General features: G+C 42.1%; 1 protein-coding gene across 3 annotated transcripts in view; it reads right to left on the bottom strand.

Annotated features, from left to right (window-relative positions):
- vps13b (vacuolar protein sorting 13 homolog B) overlaps nt 1–19,817 on the bottom strand; it is a 347,536-nt gene that overhangs the window by 46,935 nt on the left and 280,784 nt on the right. For all 3 annotated transcript variants that reach the window (XM_084357862.1, XM_084357860.1, XM_084357861.1), the window contains exons 42-46: nt 11,707–11,903; nt 9,811–9,992; nt 9,220–9,440; nt 8,983–9,114; nt 2,766–2,927 (exon numbers count right to left, since the gene is read on the bottom strand). In XM_084357862.1, coding sequence (XP_084213988.1) covers nt 2,766–2,927; nt 8,983–9,114; nt 9,220–9,440; nt 9,811–9,992; nt 11,707–11,903 — 894 coding nt within the window. The remainder of the gene's footprint in view (nt 1–2,765; nt 2,928–8,982; nt 9,115–9,219; nt 9,441–9,810; nt 9,993–11,706; nt 11,904–19,817) is intronic.

Below are 19,817 nucleotides of genomic sequence, written 5' to 3'. Positions count from 1 at the left end.
CAGAGTCAGAACAGAGCTACTTGATAGAGCAATGACGCCATGGATGATATAAAGTAAAATGTATGCAAGGAGAAGTGTAAGAATTCAAAAGAGAATGGACTGTGATGGCCAAAGAACCGATAGGACCAGGCTAGATGCGGAGCAAGGCTTCGGGGGTAATTCAAGGCCATGATCCTGAGTGAGAGGATAGCACTTACTGGGGTGTGACAGAGGATAAAAAAGGACAAAGTTGCCTTCCAGAGTCCAAGACAGAATTGGATAGCCAGGCGGAGGCCAGCAGCAGGACAAGCCAGACAGGGCTAATGAGCTCAGCCAACATGGTCGTAAACACCAGAAAACAGGGCTCTGTTAGGGGGGAATTGAGAAAGGGACAGGGACAGTGCTGGGAAGCCATGTGCTGTTGTTGGAAAGTGTTAAGAGAAAGGTGCAAATGTCTAACTGAGACCCCAAAACAGTGTGGAGGCCAGAGACTGTCCAGGTCTACTGATCTCATCGAGCTGATGGAGGTGAGGTATCAGGGATAAAGAAAGAACTGGACCGAGCCGACGTCGAGGGGATATTGTGCAGCTATGTTTTTTAAACTACAGCTTAGGGTGTGTGGCCTGAAATTGGTTTTGGCTTGTGTCTGGTGGGTCCCTACAGTGCATGGCAAGAAAAGACACAGAATGCTGTGCACAGCATTAGCATATCCTCGGTATGAGTGAGCTAATTGCACTGTGGGTCCCAAGCTGAAAAGTGTTTACTGATGTACTTGGAGGGGTTACAGCTTTGGGGGGTGGGGAGTGGGGAGGGGGTGTGGGGGTGTGAGGAAGTGTGACGGGAACAAGACTAGATTTCATTATGAATGGAGCTCCGACAACAGGAAAATAGCTGAAGGCTCAGGTCTGCCGGCTGGACCAGTGTGCTGACAGAGCAGACAGCTGACTAGACACTATTGTCATCACGGAGTTTAGGTCCATCATTCAAATGACCAGCACTTTGGCCAACACTGTTTGGAGGCACAATGGGCTGAAAATGGAACCCATCTCAATAGACAAAGTAAACAAGAGATAATGAGAGAGGGTTAGGGGCTTAGAGATGGGAGAGGTAAGGACAAAATTATGTGGTATGAGAAGAGAGGTTTAAAGTTCTGGTTTTGGTATAAAATGGGTTATATCAATACAATAACAGCTCAAATGGACATCCTGAAAGACTCAAATGTTATTGCGGGAAAAGAGGTTAAGGAGAAGGTCTTGGGGTTGAAGTAGAGAGCAGGTTCACAGATTTTAAGAGGAAAGGTTACTAGGGAGAGCGAGGAGATCTGGTGAATGATGGCTTATGGTAATCAAAGTTGTTTTAGACACTCCAAAGCACCATGGGACCAAAGCAAAACAACACAACCACTTATACTCAGCCTGGAAACTGATTTGTAAGAGCTACAAAAACACACTTACAGGACCAAGCAACCATTAAAGAAATACAACCTTTCTCTTATCATAGTCACTATTTTTATAACCCCGAAATGTAATTAGGAGTGTGTGCTACAATTTGCTGAGGCGGACACATTGGCAGGCATTTTATCATCAAGCTCAATAAGTTAGCAGAGTGTTTTTGGCAAAGTTGCACTATTTCTTATTTATCTAGTTTCACAAATCATGTTCATCTTGAGAACATATTTCATATACCACAAACACATGATAGAATAACACATGACAGAACCATCCTGGAATCACATTCTTCATCTATGATGACATTTGGCCCACTCGGACAATCTATCTTCCAAAACATCGCTGAAAATACAGAGGTCATTTTGACTCACTGCTCAAATGAGATGTGGTATTTGCTATGCTGATATGCCAGACTGCCACTCTCCAAGTATGTTTGTGTGTATGTGTGTGTGTGTGCGTGTGCGAGTGTGGGTGTGAGTGTGAGGTAAGAGCACAGATTAACCATGGTCGATGATTAATACAACTTGACTTACTGACTTACTGTGAGTAATTATGGCCATGTCTTTTCTCAAGCTTGACTTTCTCACACTCGCCATGGAACACATGGGGGTCCTGAAACATGTGTGCACCAAACACACACACACATGCCACATATCGCCAGCCCACCCTCCGCTCAACCTCAAAACCACAAAGGGTTAAATATAATCAATCTTCTTTAACAATGCTGTCAGGGCACTGTCTGAGAGCTCTGACAGAAATACACAGATAGTGGCCGCATGCTGATGACGGTGTGTCCAGTGTGTGTGTGTGTGTGTGTGTGTGTGTGTGTGTGTGTTACTCTATGAGCTTGTGGACAGAGTTTGCATGCTCAAGTCATTGAGTATAAATTTGTGTGTGTAAGCCATTCTTTATACATAAGTATATGTGTGTGCACGTATGTGCGTAATACATGTGGACTGAGGTACACACTGATTCAGAATGTGTGTGTGCAAGTTTATGTAGGTACCACCTTCATATTATGTAACTATTTGTGTACTGTTAGTGCTAAAACTAAGTGCACACTAAATCAACACTGAATTCTGTACATGTAGATGTGTGTGCATATCCGTGTATGTGTTCATGTACATACATTGGATGTATTGATGTTGCTCTAGATATACTGGACAAGTATTTGCTAGACTTACTGTGTAACTATAGCAAAACTCCAACCAAAACCACAGGGCTGTGGGCCATCAGATATTTCCCAGTGTGTGTTGTGTGTTGTGTGTGTGTGTGTGTGTGTGTGTGTGTGTGTGTGTGTGTGTTGTGTGTGTGTGTGTGTGTCTGTGTGTGGGCTACCTGAGGGGACTTGTGGGATCTCCAGCTGTACTGGTGGCTATGGAGGCTGGCCAGCAGCACGTTCTCATCTGTGTCCACCTGGCCAAAGCGCAGTGTCTCGTGGGTGTCATTACAGATCACGTAGTGGCTGTACACCAGCTCCTCTGCCTCCGAGTTCCCATTCTGAGAGAAAACAGGGGGGTGAGGTAGGAGGTATTGGTGGATGGATGGATGAAAGGAAGGAGAGAGAACAGGGATGACATGAAAAAAAGAGCTTGTGAATAAGAGTAAGAAAATACTTCCAGGTGTGTATGTTTATTGTGTGTGTATAATGTACAGTAAAATATGTGTATAGTGAGTGTTTAAGCACATATGCAGGTGTTAATAATATATGTATTCTCAATCTTGAAAAATGCAGATCTCGGTGGTGCAGGTTTCAGGCAATAGGATCAAGAAATGAGTGATATCATCCGTGGGAGCAACACCACCTCAACAGGAGATTAAATCATAACACAATCTTACAGCTATCCAGGCTGAAGCAGCTTAGACTGGACATCAGGGCCAAATCTAACCCCTAGTCCCACATAAAACCTCCAAGAGGCCTCTCTGTTTACCAATGTCACAGTTTTCACAGCTTTCTTTGAGCAGCTTTCTTTTAATGTTGGTCACTGGCAAAACAATCAGGCTTACAGATGTCAACTAATTTCAAATGGCAACTCCGTTGGAGTGTGTGTGTTTTCCTAACATTTTCTCAATGCTTGGAACAAAGTAGGCCTTTAAGTAGGCATTCCTGTTAGTAAGAGTCATCAATATATTGTGGTTTGTTAGGAGAAAACAATATGGTGGAGCCTGGCCCACCTACAGCAATGGGTCAATGAGAGAGCCTCACAGAAAACTCAAGTCATGCGAGTCGTACAGGGATGCTTGTCCACTCTTACGTCACCTTGCATGCAAGAGCAAAGAGCTCACTGGCCTGCTATTGAAAACACTGGTAAAACAGGGGGAGGAGATTGTGTCAAGTCTCCTGCATACAGGAATTTGAGTACACAATTTCAAAACAGTACATAGTGTGCATGTGAGTTGGATCGTGAGTGCATGGGTGCAAGTAAGTTTTACTTGAGCTCCTTCCAATGACTCTTAGGCCCTGATGGGATCTTTCCTGCACACCCCTCCCTGACTCTTGACGCACATGACTGTGGTTCAGACAGCTCCTCAATAACTACTCAACTATCCCAACAAAGAGGGACCCCAGCCTGCTGTGTACTTTTAAATGGCAGGGGGCTGATGGTTGATGGTTAAAAGAGGCTGGCAGTAAAAGCTCAGAGTTTGACTGCCAAGCACGTTCAGGGTCCTGGGGTTGTTGATGCTATTGAAAACGGATGGGAAAGTTTACACCATTAAAAAGAACACTTGATGATAGATGTGTGAGAGGGAGGTAGAGAGAGCAAAATATAGATGGGACAGCTGCGTCGGTGGGTTCAGTCCATTCCCGTTTTATAATGGAACACTATCTGTGCTCCCTTTCGAATTTGACACTGCGATTTACAAACTTCCTGCGGGCATCTTAAGATGCCATTGCTAAGCCAGCTCTTTGATGGTATCGTCTTTCTGCTCCGATTCATGAGGCAACACGATACACACATCAGAAAAGCTTCCTGCAGTAATCATAATCACTTGCTGTCTATCCAGGGACTTTAAGTGGACAAATATTAAGACAAAGATATTTAAACAGTCAACACATCTTCCTTGTTAAAGAGCACAAGATGACAGCTTCTTCTTCAGACGCAGTCCTACCAGGAATCAAAGTATCCATTTCACTAATCCACCCAGATACTATTTCTTCAGTTTTCACAGAGTCTAGCCCTGATCTGCATGGCAGAGTGGCACACATATAAATGACAAGGTACAGTAAAATGTCTGGAAAATAGATTGTAAATAATGACACCCACTCAAGAGAAATGCTCATGAAACACAACACGGTGCAGGAGATAGTGACACCGATAGTGAAACCTGTAAAAGGGACATAATGAAACAATAATCAGATCTAAAATCACCTATATATTCCTCTACAGATCACCCTTGCCCACACATTTGCTACAATCAGGAACCTGATCTCTCTGTGACTTTCTTTCCGGTTGCAAAAGAAGGCAGAGAATGATTCAAACATGGGAGGAACAGGAGAAAAAAAAAAAAAATAACAGGAGGAAAATTCCTGTTGTCTCAATTGCAAATGTAACAGCCTGTGAACGTTCTGTGAGAAAGCAGTGTGTAAATACTACTGGGCTTTTGTGTGGCTTTCCACCAAAGCCACTTCCCTGGGGTTAGGAACTGGGGGGAGCAAAGACTGAAAGTGGGGCTGGGGACCGAGGATTGAGAATGAAGGCATGGGGCCTGAGGTTAGACTGGAGGGGGGCTGAGGTTGGGGCCATATGGGGCTATTGAGCAAGGAGTAGTGGGAAAAGAAGATGAAATACAAAAAATGGTTTTGATTTTTTTCTTAATTTTTAGAATTAAAAAACCCTCTTAAAATGTATAACACTGTAGTTTTAACTTAATCTTCTTACACTTTTACATATAACCGCATAACTGAAGCTTAATCTGACCTCAATTTTGAACTTTCTACCTGGAGTCAGGCCTGTTAGCAAGGACTTGATTTAAGATTTGAATTTAAGGAAAGCACTGCAGTGGGGAACAGGAGGTGACCATGCTGGCTTGGGGACATGCAGAGGATTATTTTGGTTGGAATATACATTCATGTCAAAATTAACAAGAATACTGTACATCATGTATACTGGGGACTGCCAGAAAGTTCCTGGTGATGTTATCAAGGATACAAGAGCAGTTCACGTTACCATGACTACCACTGAATAGTGTCACAAATTATGAGAATAAAATTACTACCATATACCAAGAAGTGTCTTTTATTTCTATTTATTGCTATGCATCTGGAAGTGCTCCAGCTGTTCTGGTTGTGGTGGTCTGGTATGACCATGCCTGGGTTGTGAGGTTTGAATTGTGTGGTAGTTGGGGAATCTTCTCCACGGTTCAATACCGACCCTACAGGCCACATCACAACAGGCCTGCCTGCCAGCCTTGACACCAGGAAACATGAAAATCACTGGAACAATTACACACGTTAGGATACATCCTTCTGTTGCGGAAGGACAGAGCCTGTTAGCATTTCCAACTGCTTGCGATTATGTTTTTCTATGCATGTGCAATGTGTGCATGAGTGTGTCTGGAATGTAAGCCTCTATCAGATCACAGAAAAAATTTAGCTTAACTGGGCGGTCCTTTACATCCATCCCTATAGTACACTACACCACCAGGCAGCTCATGCTTAAGGTTCTCTCACCACGTACAACATTTTGTTTCAGTGAAAACCCCAAAAAAGGAAAATATATTGTGCAAGTGTTCACAACGTTCTCTGAAATGGACCAAATATTTAAGAAAAAATCTGCCTTTTGTACTTGACCTCTCTCTGCCCCTCACTCCAGAACTACCATACCCACATGCAGCACATTTGCCTTATAATTATGGTGGGTTTTTCCCTTGAGTTCAGCAAAGTGGTGAAGGCTGGAGGTAGTTAAAAGGTTTTGTACAAGTTGCAAGGCTGCTGCTGTTTAGACCAATCAAGTAAATACAGCAGGCTTAATCATTTTATGAATCAATCCCCTTCCAGAGGACATGTGAATGCAGCCATCAGGGTTTGTCTACAGTGTGAGTATGTCTGTCTTAAAGACTGTGTAGTGTACAATAGGGATGCAATGATTACAGATTTGGCACGATTATAGTCTGAGGAAAAATCCTAGATTCACAGTTTCTTGATTATAATGTATTTCACAATACTACAGATGTATAAAATAACATGAGCATTTTATATTACAGGTTTTATTGTATTTTGTCTTTGTTGGCTTTTGTTTTTAACAGTTGCCATGTTTTCAGACATATTATACTGTAATACAGAAACCAAATAACACAGCACAAAATAATGTTTAGTAAAGTCACGTCAAAGTGCATTTTTAGAAGAAAATGAAAGAAAGAAAACATCTCTTATGAAGGTGTTATGTCCTTACTGTTGTTGTGACTGCTGATTTATAAACAGTGCAATGTTCCTGTTGCCATTGGCTTACGGTACATTTCACTGAAAGCTACTCAAGATGCTGCAGTAAAGTTAAGGTGTTTACTTTAGCAGCAACTTTTTTTTTCTTGCAAGTTTTGCAGACTGAATATTCATCATATTGAACAACACCAGTTATTAGTAAAATTGGTTAATCACTGTTGACTTGTGCTCAAATGAAGAAGGGTATTCTGTGTGCATGTGTATGTGTAAGCATTGCTTCTATTTTGGGTCTCGAGATTCTGGGCAAAGATACCATTCAAAAAGCCAAATATATCACCCAATCAGTATCAGAAAAGCCTTGGCCAAGAGTGTATGAACAACTAATAACCTAACTAATCATGCTTGGCATGTTGGGTAAAGCCCACCATGGATACCAACATGTCCAAAACACTCCAGTAAAGCTGCAATACGACCATTCATGACAACAACACCAACGCTCTCAGGTCTTATTTATGGCTAAATTAACCAGCAGAAATAGGGAACATTCACTAGCATGCACAACATGATGCAATGATGAAGCCAAGGGTCAATTATGATCCATCATCCAACACGGTTCGTTAAGAGCTTTAGATGAGTCAGTGATGCCACTGGGTGAAAACAAAGGTATTAAAGCGCTAGCCAGGACAATCATTTTCTAGTAGATTTTCTATACAGCTTGTTTAATTTTATTTTCCACAGGTAAAAGGCCACAGCTGTTCCTAGAAAATCACAAGCTATTATTTCTCTCACCTGGCAGTGGGAGTCAGTATGCATGTAAAACCATGAGAGTACCTCATGTCTCCAGAGGCCAGTATATGAGTCAGCAGCACCACAGCTGAGCCAAGCAGAGCCATGATAGGGCATCCAAAGCCAGAGAGGCCAGAGAGGCCAGAGTGTGTGTGTGTGTGTGTGTGTGTGTGTGTGTGTGTGTGTGAGTGTGTGTGTGCGCGCGCGCGCGTATGTGTGTGTCTGTGCGTGCAGTAGACAAGTGGGTGGAGGACTCAGGCCAGATGAAGTCTTGGCAGGTGTCACCACTCAAGTTTTACCGTGTTTTCATGGGCATCACTTCACACACAAAGATCCTGGCTACTAGAGGCAATGCTGAGAGCTGAGAACTGGGAGATGACGAGGACCATAGGAGTAGAAGCCCAAGATCAGACACACTACCTCTTAGTCAGAGTTTACAGCAAACTGAAAGGCAGCTCCATCCTGCAAATTTTATTACCACTGGCATACAACCCAAACCATTCTCATGAAATCCACTTTGTTGTGAGTTTGTTTAGTTGATACTCCATCTGGGAGAAAAGGTCGTCTTACAGCGTATTCTCTGAATGTAGATACATTTCTATGGATTTCCTCTATGGATTTACCAGCCCCTGGCTCCTAATATACTGTAATAGCTATTTACAAGTGCTAGCGATCAAACAACAGGGGAAATCCCTTGTTACCTTAAATGTCTTACTGCATTCCACTACTACATTTCAAGTGTGCTTCCTCACACAGCACCGAAAAGTTGCCTCGAGATTGCGTTTGCACATTTTAATTAACAACTATAAACGAAGGACAATTACAGGCTTCAGGACTCCTTATATACTACATTATTTCAAAGTTCTGAAAGTAATATCAATAATGCATCATTAACAATGTCCCTGAGATTTGAGTGTCATTTCATAGAGCTTGCACTTTATTGCATTCTTTGGAGTGTGGTCAAATATAAAGTTTGTTGCAGTCATTGACAACATATAAAGATGGACAGCATGACAGCTCCCCAAAAGTGAAGCCAAAACATCTTGAACACCTCCTGGTGGTTGGCTACAGTAAAGGTTATAAATCCTACTCCATCAATGTTAGCAGATGGAACATCTGCCAAACTAAAAACACACTGATGTATGTTCAAGTGCTCATTTTTTGGTTTTAATCAGTTATTTGATGCCATAACAAGGAAGTGTCACGTTATGGTTGACAGCTGAGCCCTGCGCATGATTGAGTCGGGCTCCACCCCTTGATCACTACTGCTAGTCGCTAGAAGGTAGTGCCCATATACTGGATTTTTTGGCTTAATTTTTGTTGGCATGTCAATCATCTGTACATATACTGTCAATTGTTGTATTTCCAACAGCCTAAACTTTCTGTTACCTGTTGCCAGCTGTGCAGGGCCGTGTCCACAGTGTGGATGGCATACTGGCTGATATTGAGGAATACTGGGTCCACAAACACATTCACATCCAATGTGGTGTTCTGGGGGCAGCAGGTAGCTGCAGCCTGGCCCTGAAACAGACAGTTAATTTTAAATTACTTTAACATTTTCTGATCAGTGCTTTGAATCAAAATATCTAGACAGTCATTAAACCATCATAAATAGCTGAGCTTTACCTGTAGTACACAAGGCTGGAGGAGCTGAAGGTGTGTTAGGTTTCGGTACTCCAGCAGTTTGCAGTCTAGCTGGGTAGAAAAGCTGAACTCCTGACAGTGACGTGGTCCATTGTTCCACTGGCGTAGGAAGACCCGCGGCTCCCTAGCACCAATAACCATGAACTCCTGCTCCTGAGGTAACTTCCTGTCTGGCAGGAAGGGACGAAGTTGTTCAGATGGAACTGGAGGAGAAAAACAAAGCATCTGTATTAAGAGAATGGACTGCAAGGCATATTTAATCAACACAAGACATTACTGTCAAAACTGACTTAAGTTGGCACTGGACTGAGGAAATCAAATAGATGACTATAAGAGATCTATTTAGATTAAAACCACAGTTTCAAGATTAACCACCCAATAAACATTAACTGCTGTTGATGATGTTGAATGTAAAGGTAATTCTGTGTTTGCTGGTACCATGAGCCATCAAAGAACATGAAAAGATGGCTGAACCTTTTGCTCCACCAATAGAATAAAGAAGAAAAGATTCAAAGTAAACTGATAAACCTAATACTCAAACCCAATACTTTGATGGTGTATTCAGTACCCTACCTGTGCCCAGCTCTTCTAGGTGGTGGCAGAGGTGAATGTCCAGCTGTGCTAGTTGTAGGGAAACTCCCAGGGAGGGGACAAACCAGGGTGCAAAGCAGGAGTCCACACGGGTGCAGGCTGCCAGCGCCATCGGAGATACCAGCTGATCACAGGGAAGCTGGGACCCACAGTCACTGTCCGAACTGCAGGGGAAGAGGAGATACAGCCAAATACGTACAGATTTAGTGTTATTTCTGAACACTAAAAACAGTAAAAAAGCAAAGAAATAAAAGAAAAAAAGAAAATGAGTAATATATGACCGTCATTCAGCATTTGACAGCTTTAAGGGAAAAACTTACAAACAGTTATTGATTTTCCATCAAACTTTGTTTTGTAGTATCAAAAGCGTTGGCACAGCTGTGGAATAAAACCATACAAATTCTACTCACTAATTAAAATAGTCTGATTCTTATTTATTGCTGAAAGCTTTGTCTCTTGCCCAGCGAGTTACAAATTGTGTGACATCCTTGTAAGAAATCGATAGAGAGACAAAGGCTTCAATTATCCAGACAAGGAATGAAAAGAGACAACAATGTGTTGAGGCGAGGGCCTCCTCGCTGTCCGAGGCTGTGAGTTTAGGTACATTATTACTGCCGCAGTTTCCCGGAGGAACCTCTCCATGGACATTAATTGCATGTCATGGTTGATGATGTTGGATGGAAGGTAATTGAAGTGAATGACCATTTGCTCTGTAATTTGCTGCTACCATGATCCACCATAAAAACTCCAGCAGGAAACGCTCAAGACCTGAAAAACGCTGGTGCAGCAGAGTGCTCCTTAAAAAGATAAGCATCATATGTTGACAATTTTCATTACTTCCAGTTGGCAGGGCAGCCAAGTTATTTTTCTGCTGGAAACTAAAGTAAGGCAGATGAAACGAGCGAGTAAGGAATGGGGAATCAATTTTGATCAAAAAAGACAAATAATTTAAACATAAAGGAAATGTAGTGTTTGGAGTATGATTGTAATGAAACACAGATGTATATTTTGCTTTACACTGTATCTGGTACTGTAGAGTTTTCTCTGTTTCTTCTCGTACATGTTTTATTATTCCTCCCTTTCGGCTCCTCTGGAGCTCTCTAAGCCACACAGAATGTGGGCTTGGCAATTCTCTTCCACTAAAAGTTCCCTAAATCCCGAGAGGAAGTAAAAAGGGGGAGAGAGCAAAAAGGAGAGAGTAAATTAAGATGAGGAAGGGATGAGAAAAAGAGAAAGAAATTAAAACTGGGTGAAGCACAGAATATGTAACAGGATGCTGGGGAAGATATGAGAGCGATGAAGAGAGGAAGCAGTGGCAGCAAGAAGAGGGGAGTGGAGGCATGCTCTTTGACGTTTGACAGTGCTTGGCAGGCCCAGTCCATCCCATCCCAACTAAACCCAGCCCAGCCCAACCCAGGCCAGGCCAGGCCTAAGAACTTATGAGCCAGCCCAAAGGGGGCTTTACTCCTCTTGCTTCCCGTGAGCTTCCCCTCGATTAGATACACTCAAGGTAAGCAGGAAGGAATCCGGATGGGCCCTGACAGGCACTTGGTGTGCTGGGAAATCTCATTAGGCCGATCTGAACGCCTTCCAAGCCCGCTCCCTGCTCCTGCACACCAGATGTGGGGCGAGGGACACATTGCTAGCTCTTTGTGCTCGGCGGCCTGGGTGCGCTCTCCCTCTGCTTTCCCTCACACTGGACGGTACACGTAGACCCACACACATTTTTGTGCGGAATTATACAAAAACTCTGTGTACAAACAAACATACAACACACGCAGATACCTACAAGCACAAAGGAACAAAATATTATTGTCATTATGTATTACTTTTACAAAATACTGAACATGGTGTGTAAAATACAGAATTTTCCTTTACCTCTGTTCATCTCCTCCCTCTCCGTTATTATTGAGTACTATCCTCCACAGGTCTGAGGCCACCAGTTCCTTCTGCTGGTCGGTGAGGCTGAGGCTGGGCAGCTGCAGCTGGCAGGCAGTGCTCTCTGAAAGGCTGAACTCCCTGTATGGAACAAAGGCCTGCTGGAGCTCATCCCAGTACTCTAGACTGCATGGTACCTGGGAAGAAAGACACAACAGCTTAAAAACGTAACTCCAAAATATGTATTTTGTTTGAGTTATTTATTTTTTTTCTTTCTTCTTTTTGTCTTAGTTGCAGCAGCACTGTAATAAGTGCCCTTCAACTCAAGATTCAAGCTCCGTTAATGGCAAGCAACTGGCCTGCCTGGACACTGATAACTTATTTGAACGTTATGAGACACAACATCACAAATCACAAAAAATACCTAATACCTAATACAATCGTTATGAAAAGTATAAAGCTAAAATGACAAAGACCTGTGGTACTCTCACCATATACTTATACAAAAATGAATAGTACTTGTAAGCTCTAGGGCTACACAGAAGTAAAATACAAAACTAAACAGGTTGATTGCAGTTTATTGAAATGCAACACGGTAAAAACAGTAGGAAATATAGGCGATGTCAAAGATATTAACACCTCATCTCTGTACTCCTGTTGATAAAAATCCTCTGGGTCCAACAAACCCTCTGCTCCCTAATACAGAGTTGGAGTGCTTCGTATAAAGGGGCAAACCAGTCAATAATGGCTAAATGACCATATTTAATTGGATGAAGTCACATGAGCACCAAGGTCTAGCACTATTATTTCTTCCTTCCTGTTTTTACATACAGCCAGTTGCTGACAAACACTAAACACAGACTAAAAATGATTAAAGATATTTGTTTTCTCCCCTAAAGAGCTTGGAGGAAATGAGAAGGAATGGCCCTCTTGGGTCTCAAGACAGTAGATAACTAATGGGGTTCCCTTTGCATGCCTTTGAGTTGCCTTACAGTGTTACACTGAGCACTTTCTACTGACACACTGACTCAAATAGTTACTGTTGGTGTTCGTACTCATGAGCAACATGCCAGAGGAGGTCTTCAGTATGGTTTTGCTGTAGAAATGATACTGTTTTCTACCAACGGGTCAGGTTTTTATTTCTCCTTGATCTTTCGTGTCTCTACTGTAGTTGAGAAGGGTTCGTAGTTAAATTGTTTAGTTATTAGTCGGTTTTAAGATTGTTCATTGGCAATATTTCCGACTTTGTTATGCTGTAGAACCCAAATTGGTACAGTGTGTTTTGTTTTTGAAAATTGACCTTCCCTGACCTTTTGACAATTGGCAGCATGATGCTGTTCCACTGTCTGACTTCCTGTCTGGCTTGATCTGCTCTGTGCATGTTGATGCGGCTGCGGCCCGCTTCTGTCAAAAATAAACTCTGGACGTATTCTCTGCCGAGCAGAGCGGAGAGTCACTTCAGGGATGCTGCTGAAATGTGCGGTGGCACAGCCAGTGAAAACACGAACATTGTCTAGAACATCGTCTAGAACATTGTCTAGGCCATAATGGTTGAGACTGGCCCGGTGGAATCTGGGGGTTAGGTGGTGGCTTTGCTCCATCAGATGACGGCAGTGTTTTTATAGTCCCCTCCACAGACAGACGCCAGTGGTGTCTCCCTGAGTTGTTCATCACTTTAACTTGAGGTTCCAGTCCAAACAAACTATTGTAGACTATTGTAACCCCCTCAGTGTAACCCTGATTACTCACCAACAGTACGATTACTGCAAGGCTTTGTTATTGCACAACAGGTACTACTCGAGCCGTGTGGATCCCCTAGTTACACATAAAGTGTTAAGCAACCGTAGCGGTCTGCTAATCATCAAGCATTGATATTTCTGACCATTTCAAGTCAAGGGGAATCCCCGCCTGGGAGAAGGAATGAACAAGTAAGGTTTTATGGCATCTGTATTGCAACCTTGACTTTTACTAACTTCAGACAAACTGTTCTTTAATTTCTTGCCTAGTCGGAAAAAACGACAACACTTTGACCGCAGACCACCAAAGCAGCAAGACGACAACTCAAAACAACACTGCATGACCACAGCATAACTAAACACCAGGCATCTATGCGCTACATGACAGCCATTAGCGTTGAAGTCCTGGAGCTGTTTCTCAGACTGAATAGCAATCAGGTTGTGTGAGCGTTCTCACATGATGTGATGACTTGGAGGCCTCCATTTGTTCCTCTCACACTGTGCCAAAATTAGCATAAATGTATCTGGTGCTCCTGTGTGAACTAAACCAGGTTCTCATGTTCCCTCGACCACCTGCACAACTCAGCTACTGATGGATCAGTGGTGGCAGGGAGTTCTTAGCAGCACACCTGAAGGATGCCAGGCTGGAAGAGATGAGTGTGTGAGCGTGTGTGTGTGTGTGTGTGTGTGTGTGTGTGTGTGTGTGTGTGTGGTGTTTATGGGTGGGTGAGTATATTTGCCAGTGCACATGTGTCCATGACAATCCAACCCAATTATTTACCAGAGGTACAAAGCTCCCTGGTTACCAAACTCATGGAGCTGTCAGCAAGTCGGTATGAGTGTATGTAAAAAGTTTTGTGTTTGCAAAATATGTGTTGCTTTTAAATGTGTGGGGGTGTACTGTTAGAGAGGAATGCGTGAGGTAACCATAGCTGACATCATGTATGAAATGCCACACAGGTCTTCCTGGAATCGACTTCTCATAATTGTACCTGACAGAGTGGTGCACCCGCAACCCCAACACTGAGCTGCCGGAGCGGAAACTCACTGAATCTCCAAAGAGAATTCCCAGAACTGTGTTGCTAAAACATCGAAGGTGTTTTTTTTTTTTCGCCTGTGATATTCAATACATATGACGGCATACAGAAATGAATATGTGAGGTACATATATGGTACAGTGGAATACATTTGCATGGTTGAATTTGCGTCATGGTTCCTTCGACTTGCAGCCCCGGCCTTGGAACAGAGTGGAGATTAAATCTATAACCAGTCAAAAAAATTGCAGAGATGATGGAAAAAAAAAAAGAAAAAGTGAAAAACATTTTTTTTAGCTATGTTGAGTTGGACGTCTGGCACTGGCTTTTGAGAGGAGGAGGCACCTGTGTATATGTCAGATGAATTGTGTATATGTGTCCAAGAAAACAGCTATGTATAATTGTACGTATGAAAGACAATATGCATGTATACATATGTGTATACACAGGTGTGCGTATGTATGTGAGTACATGATATAGTCTGGGCAGTGTCAGTTTCCGCTGCCTGATTGTGTGTGTACCTTATCTGATAAACAACATTTAACCCTGAATAACTGACATTCTCTTGGCTGGATGGCTCCAAATTGTATTCAGGGGCTACACAAAGTAGGCCTGGCAGCTAAAGCTCAGGGCAAAATATTAGCTGAAAGGTTATCCTAAATGTTATCTTAATTTTTGAGTCGAGGTTCCACTTTAGAGGCTGTTCAAATGTCCGGAAAGCTAGGCTGAGGACTTTTCAAGTTGTTTAAATATTCAACACTAGTTACAAACACATTTAAATCCAGGACTTTAGGCAGCATTGTGTATATGGATTTCCATCATTGTCACCCCTAAAAGTGCTTGTTTTTGCACTAACAGGCTAAGTTTGTCATTCCAAATGTCTGACAACATTATGGAAACAATTCCTTCAAAGGGAGACCTTTTAGTTAAAGAGCAAGATTTGTAATCAGAAACACAAGTCTTGCTCAAGGTGAAGTCTCGCTCTGAAATCTTGTGGGGGTGAGGTGTTGCAGGAAAGACGAAGATGGAAATGTGAGTCAGAGTCGGAGAGAGGAGTTTGGAGTTTACCTAGAGAAACTGCTAATAAGAATATATTTCCAAAATCATGGCTTAATATTTTAGGGATGGATAACATGAAGCCAAATTGCTTTCATTACTTAACAAGAACAGTATGTACACATTTCAATACAGTAGATGTGGGTATGCACCTTTAAAGTTGGTTCGCAATCTGCCAATAAATACAGAGAAGAAGAATAAAGAGAGGAGGAAGAACACAGCAGCACACTGTTGTCACACTTATGACTAGAGAACGAAACATATCACTGGTGTGGACGTTTTTTTTTTTAAACAGTTTTCAGAGGAAGACAAGACAATGGCATTTTGCAGTACATGCTCTGTAAGGGTTCAGAGAGGAGGGAAAAAGTATACAAGTTATAATACAACAAATCTTATTAGAGCAATGGACTACTAAATCATCCATCTTTGCTCACTACATTGTAGCCTTTTTTACCCTCAGATATGCATAAACTACAGGTTATGAACATCTTTTTTAAAATACATTAGTACAAACTTATTGGGTTACTTCAGTTAATCAGTATTAGCCAGGAGAATCAGATTATTTCGCATCCTTAGAATATTAAGACGACAACAATCAACCAATTCCAAAACGTTTGGTTAGTATGAATCATTCACACACCAAAATATGTAAAGATAGGGCCCAGGTTTAAAAATACCCATATTCCCCTTTAACAAAAAAAATAAAGCAGTAATTTAGATTTCCATGATCAACCCAGGTGTGATCACTGCTAAAGTATAAATATGTCTTTGCAACTGAAGACTCCCCTAGCTCTCTCTGAGGCTGTGGCTGCTGACATCCACAGCCTTGTCTGCCATTACTTTTATTAACAATATCAACACTGCTATTAGGTCTTCTGTTATTTCACTGATGCCTATGTGTCTAACAATTCCACTGCTTGCTACCTCTTATCAGCCAGCAGACAAATTGAATTGACATCGGCTTGAGCAAATGTTTACTCAGGAGATGTAATGAAAATTGTTCTGAAAATGACTCCTGCTATGCTGTCTCAGGTGGGCTAATATACGTTAACATTAATCAGCGTGGAAAATCAGGAAAAAGCCCATGTTGAGATCTTCATGCTTAACTTTTTTTTGTTTTTCCTCTGTAATGCCAAACTTTTAAAAAGGGGGACTGGAGTTTTGGTGGATGAGGTGTAAAAGCTCCGGATCAAATTAACCACATGGACAGTCTTATTTTTATAGTGCATTAGCTGTGACTAATGCAGGTCTGCTTGAGCGCTGTCCCACTAAAATAATAGTTATCTTGGCTAAAACACACTCTCGCTCTTTCTGGTTCGGTGTGTTGCTCTGAAGTGAAATACCTCACAGACTCCCCTAAAATTGTAACAAAAGTTTGCATTCTTTTACTGGTTGGAGAGAAAAGTGTGCGTCAATAAAAATGGGCGCGACATGGATGTGAAGCTGATGGTGGACCTGTGTTTCTCATAATAAAAACAATGACAGAAACAACAGCTGCAGCAGTGGTTATTATGGCTGAAGGTTGCCAGTTCATGTCAGGCCACAGTGGCTTTATGATATCGGTCGCAGGCCAGCAGGGCCACGATGGCAGTACAGAGCCCTGCTGGTACATGAAAGGCAATCCCACAGTGCCATGCACGAAAGCAACAGCAGGGGAGCAGATGGAGTGATGTTTGTCTGAAAAAGGCGTAACGATTTGGTCAACTGCCCGAACAGCGAGTAGATGTTATCATTTTATACATTTGGCATATTAGGAAAAGTTTGCCTTGATAAAAGGCAAAAGTGAATGTGTATGAGAACAGAATGTGTTACATTTGCCAGACTATATGCTCAGGCTGTTCTACTCTCCCACTCTCTACTGTATCTCCTCCTCCTGCTCCCCTGATTTGGGGTCAGGCTGAATCATAGCTCCTGTGTTTACTCCCTGTTTCTCAGGCTTCAGAACCCCACAGAGAGGCAGAAGGAGGGGAAGACAAACGCGAGGGATGGAAAAAGAGCAGTAAGGACACCTGCTTATGATTCAGAGAACTGGACTACACGGTGGTGAAAAGGTGAGAATGAGTCACCTCCCTCTATCCTTCTATTCCGTCACCACTTGGGCTCTCTACAGGTGGGAACCTGTGGATACTCCATTTGGGATCTGCCCCCCTCATCACTACGACATTGCTCGCCTTCTGCTGTATGTAAAAACAGTGCAGAAAGCAATTTGACTTTGAGTAATGGAAGGAGGTTTGAATTCCCCCTCGGAGATACTGGAACCAGTTGGGAAACCACAACTATTTAAATGCAGGAAATCTTGATTTTATAAAATGTTAATATGATCTGTTCTGGGGACAAGCAAGCAGAATGGCTCAGAGAAGCAAGCCCCCTCCAAGCCCACCTTCATCTATTCAGCGGAGTGGAGAAAGGAAGTAAAGGAAAGAAGGAGGGGACTGTGACAAAAGGTGGGAGAAGAAAGAGAAGTAGAATGAGGAGATGGAGAAATGTTTTATTACATATTTTGTTCACCTCATGGAATCCTTTTCACCCTCAACCTGCTGGTCAACAGCCATAGATTGGAAAAAAAACATCACTGCCTAATTGATGGAGAGGGATGACAAGACATCTCAATGCTAAATATCACTCTCTCATTTCTCTTATTTCTTTTCTTTCTCTATGCCTCTCACTTTCCATTTCTCAAAATCTATCACCCCCCATCTCCATGTGGCCACATGGTAATTTTAGAGGCCTGAGAAATTATGACTGCCTTCTTTCTCTTTCCTGCATGCTCTCTCTCTCTCTCTCTCTCTCTCTCTGTCTCTTCCTCTCTCTCTCTCTCTGAATGTAAAGTAAATTAAATTCCTTTGGAACATAAAACTGAGCCATTTTCATGGCTGCATTTCCGTTCTCTGTAGCTGGACTTTCTTTCTGGCATTTGAATAAATGAAAGATGAATTAATTGAGACTTTTGAAGTTCTGTAGAAAGGAAAGCATTGTCTGCCAGAGGCTGAAATCAATTATATGTGGGATCACAATGACTTAAGTGATGACCAAGAGGTCCTCTTAAAATAACCCACAAACCTATCCTCTCGCATCACACACAATTGGCGTTTGGACAAAAAGATGAGGTAAGAACGACTGTGTAACATACCAGTAAACTGATCCAATGACTTATAATTACTTAAAAATCATTCCTTCCAAAAGGTCCATGATATATGATACTGTTTTTAGTAGTGGTGACAAAATGCATGAGACTAGCTTTCAACAATGGCTTTAAACCAGTTTAACATACTTTGTAAGTGATGTTGATCAACAATACCTTTGTTAATATGCCCAGTCCTATAGTGTCCTATTACAGACATGTGCTGCAAGGCCTATCCAGGCCATTTACACGGAGGTCATAAAAACACAAGCAGCAGAATAAGGAGACTCACTCTTGACCTATGAAATGGCTACTCATGGCTGGTACAGTGGTAAATAGATGATGAACCCTAACCCTAAATCTGCATTGTTTCAACAATTTTATTTTCTGTCATTAACAGTGGCTCACATTTAAATACGTGGCATTTATTGCTTTTATCTACAGGCAGAGTTTGTGACCCCACTGCATCTCATCTCCACATGAAGTGGTTGCAGTTATAGTTGGGTGCTCAGAGCCTCCTCTTTTCACCACTTCCCCTGTATAAATCTCATCACCTGATTCCTTTTAACAGACTTGTCAGAGGAGACAGGAGCATGCCAGATGAGTGGAGTAGAAGATGTGGAAACCACATGTTCATCAACTGCTGGTTCCACATCTCATGCAGTGTATTACACGCTTATACACACATACACACAAAACTATGTTTGTGCTCACAGGCATCCATATTTCTGCATAGAAATAGATCTACATATGCAGTGAGGCAGATTGTTTCCATTATAGATTATTTTCATGATTAACTGATTAAACATTTAGTCCGTAAAATGTAAAGAAATTGTGAAAAATGCTCACTATAATTTCCAAGAGCCCAAAGTGACAAATTCTTTAGTCCAATCAACAGCCCAAAACCCAAAGATTCTTAACCATAAATGTTTGACATTACTGAAAAATGACTGAAATGATTAACCGATAATCAATATACAGTAGTGATTACTATTCTTACGATTGACTTATTGGTTAAGCAACTAATCTTTGACACTCTAGATGCAGAAATAAATGCACACAACAAACTTTGTCCTTGCTGACATTTCATACATCACTGTTGCAGTGTATGGCAGATTGTGAATAAAGAGGAATCATATGAACATGCCACACTGGAATATGCCA

The sequence above is a fragment of the Pagrus pagrus genome (genome assembly GCF_965226575.1).
Source record: "Pagrus pagrus genome assembly, chromosome: 7".
Taxonomy (NCBI): Eukaryota; Metazoa; Chordata; class Actinopteri; order Spariformes; family Sparidae; genus Pagrus; species Pagrus pagrus.
The sequence above is the reverse complement of the archived record's forward strand: the minus strand, read 5'-3'. Positions and strand labels throughout refer to the sequence as shown.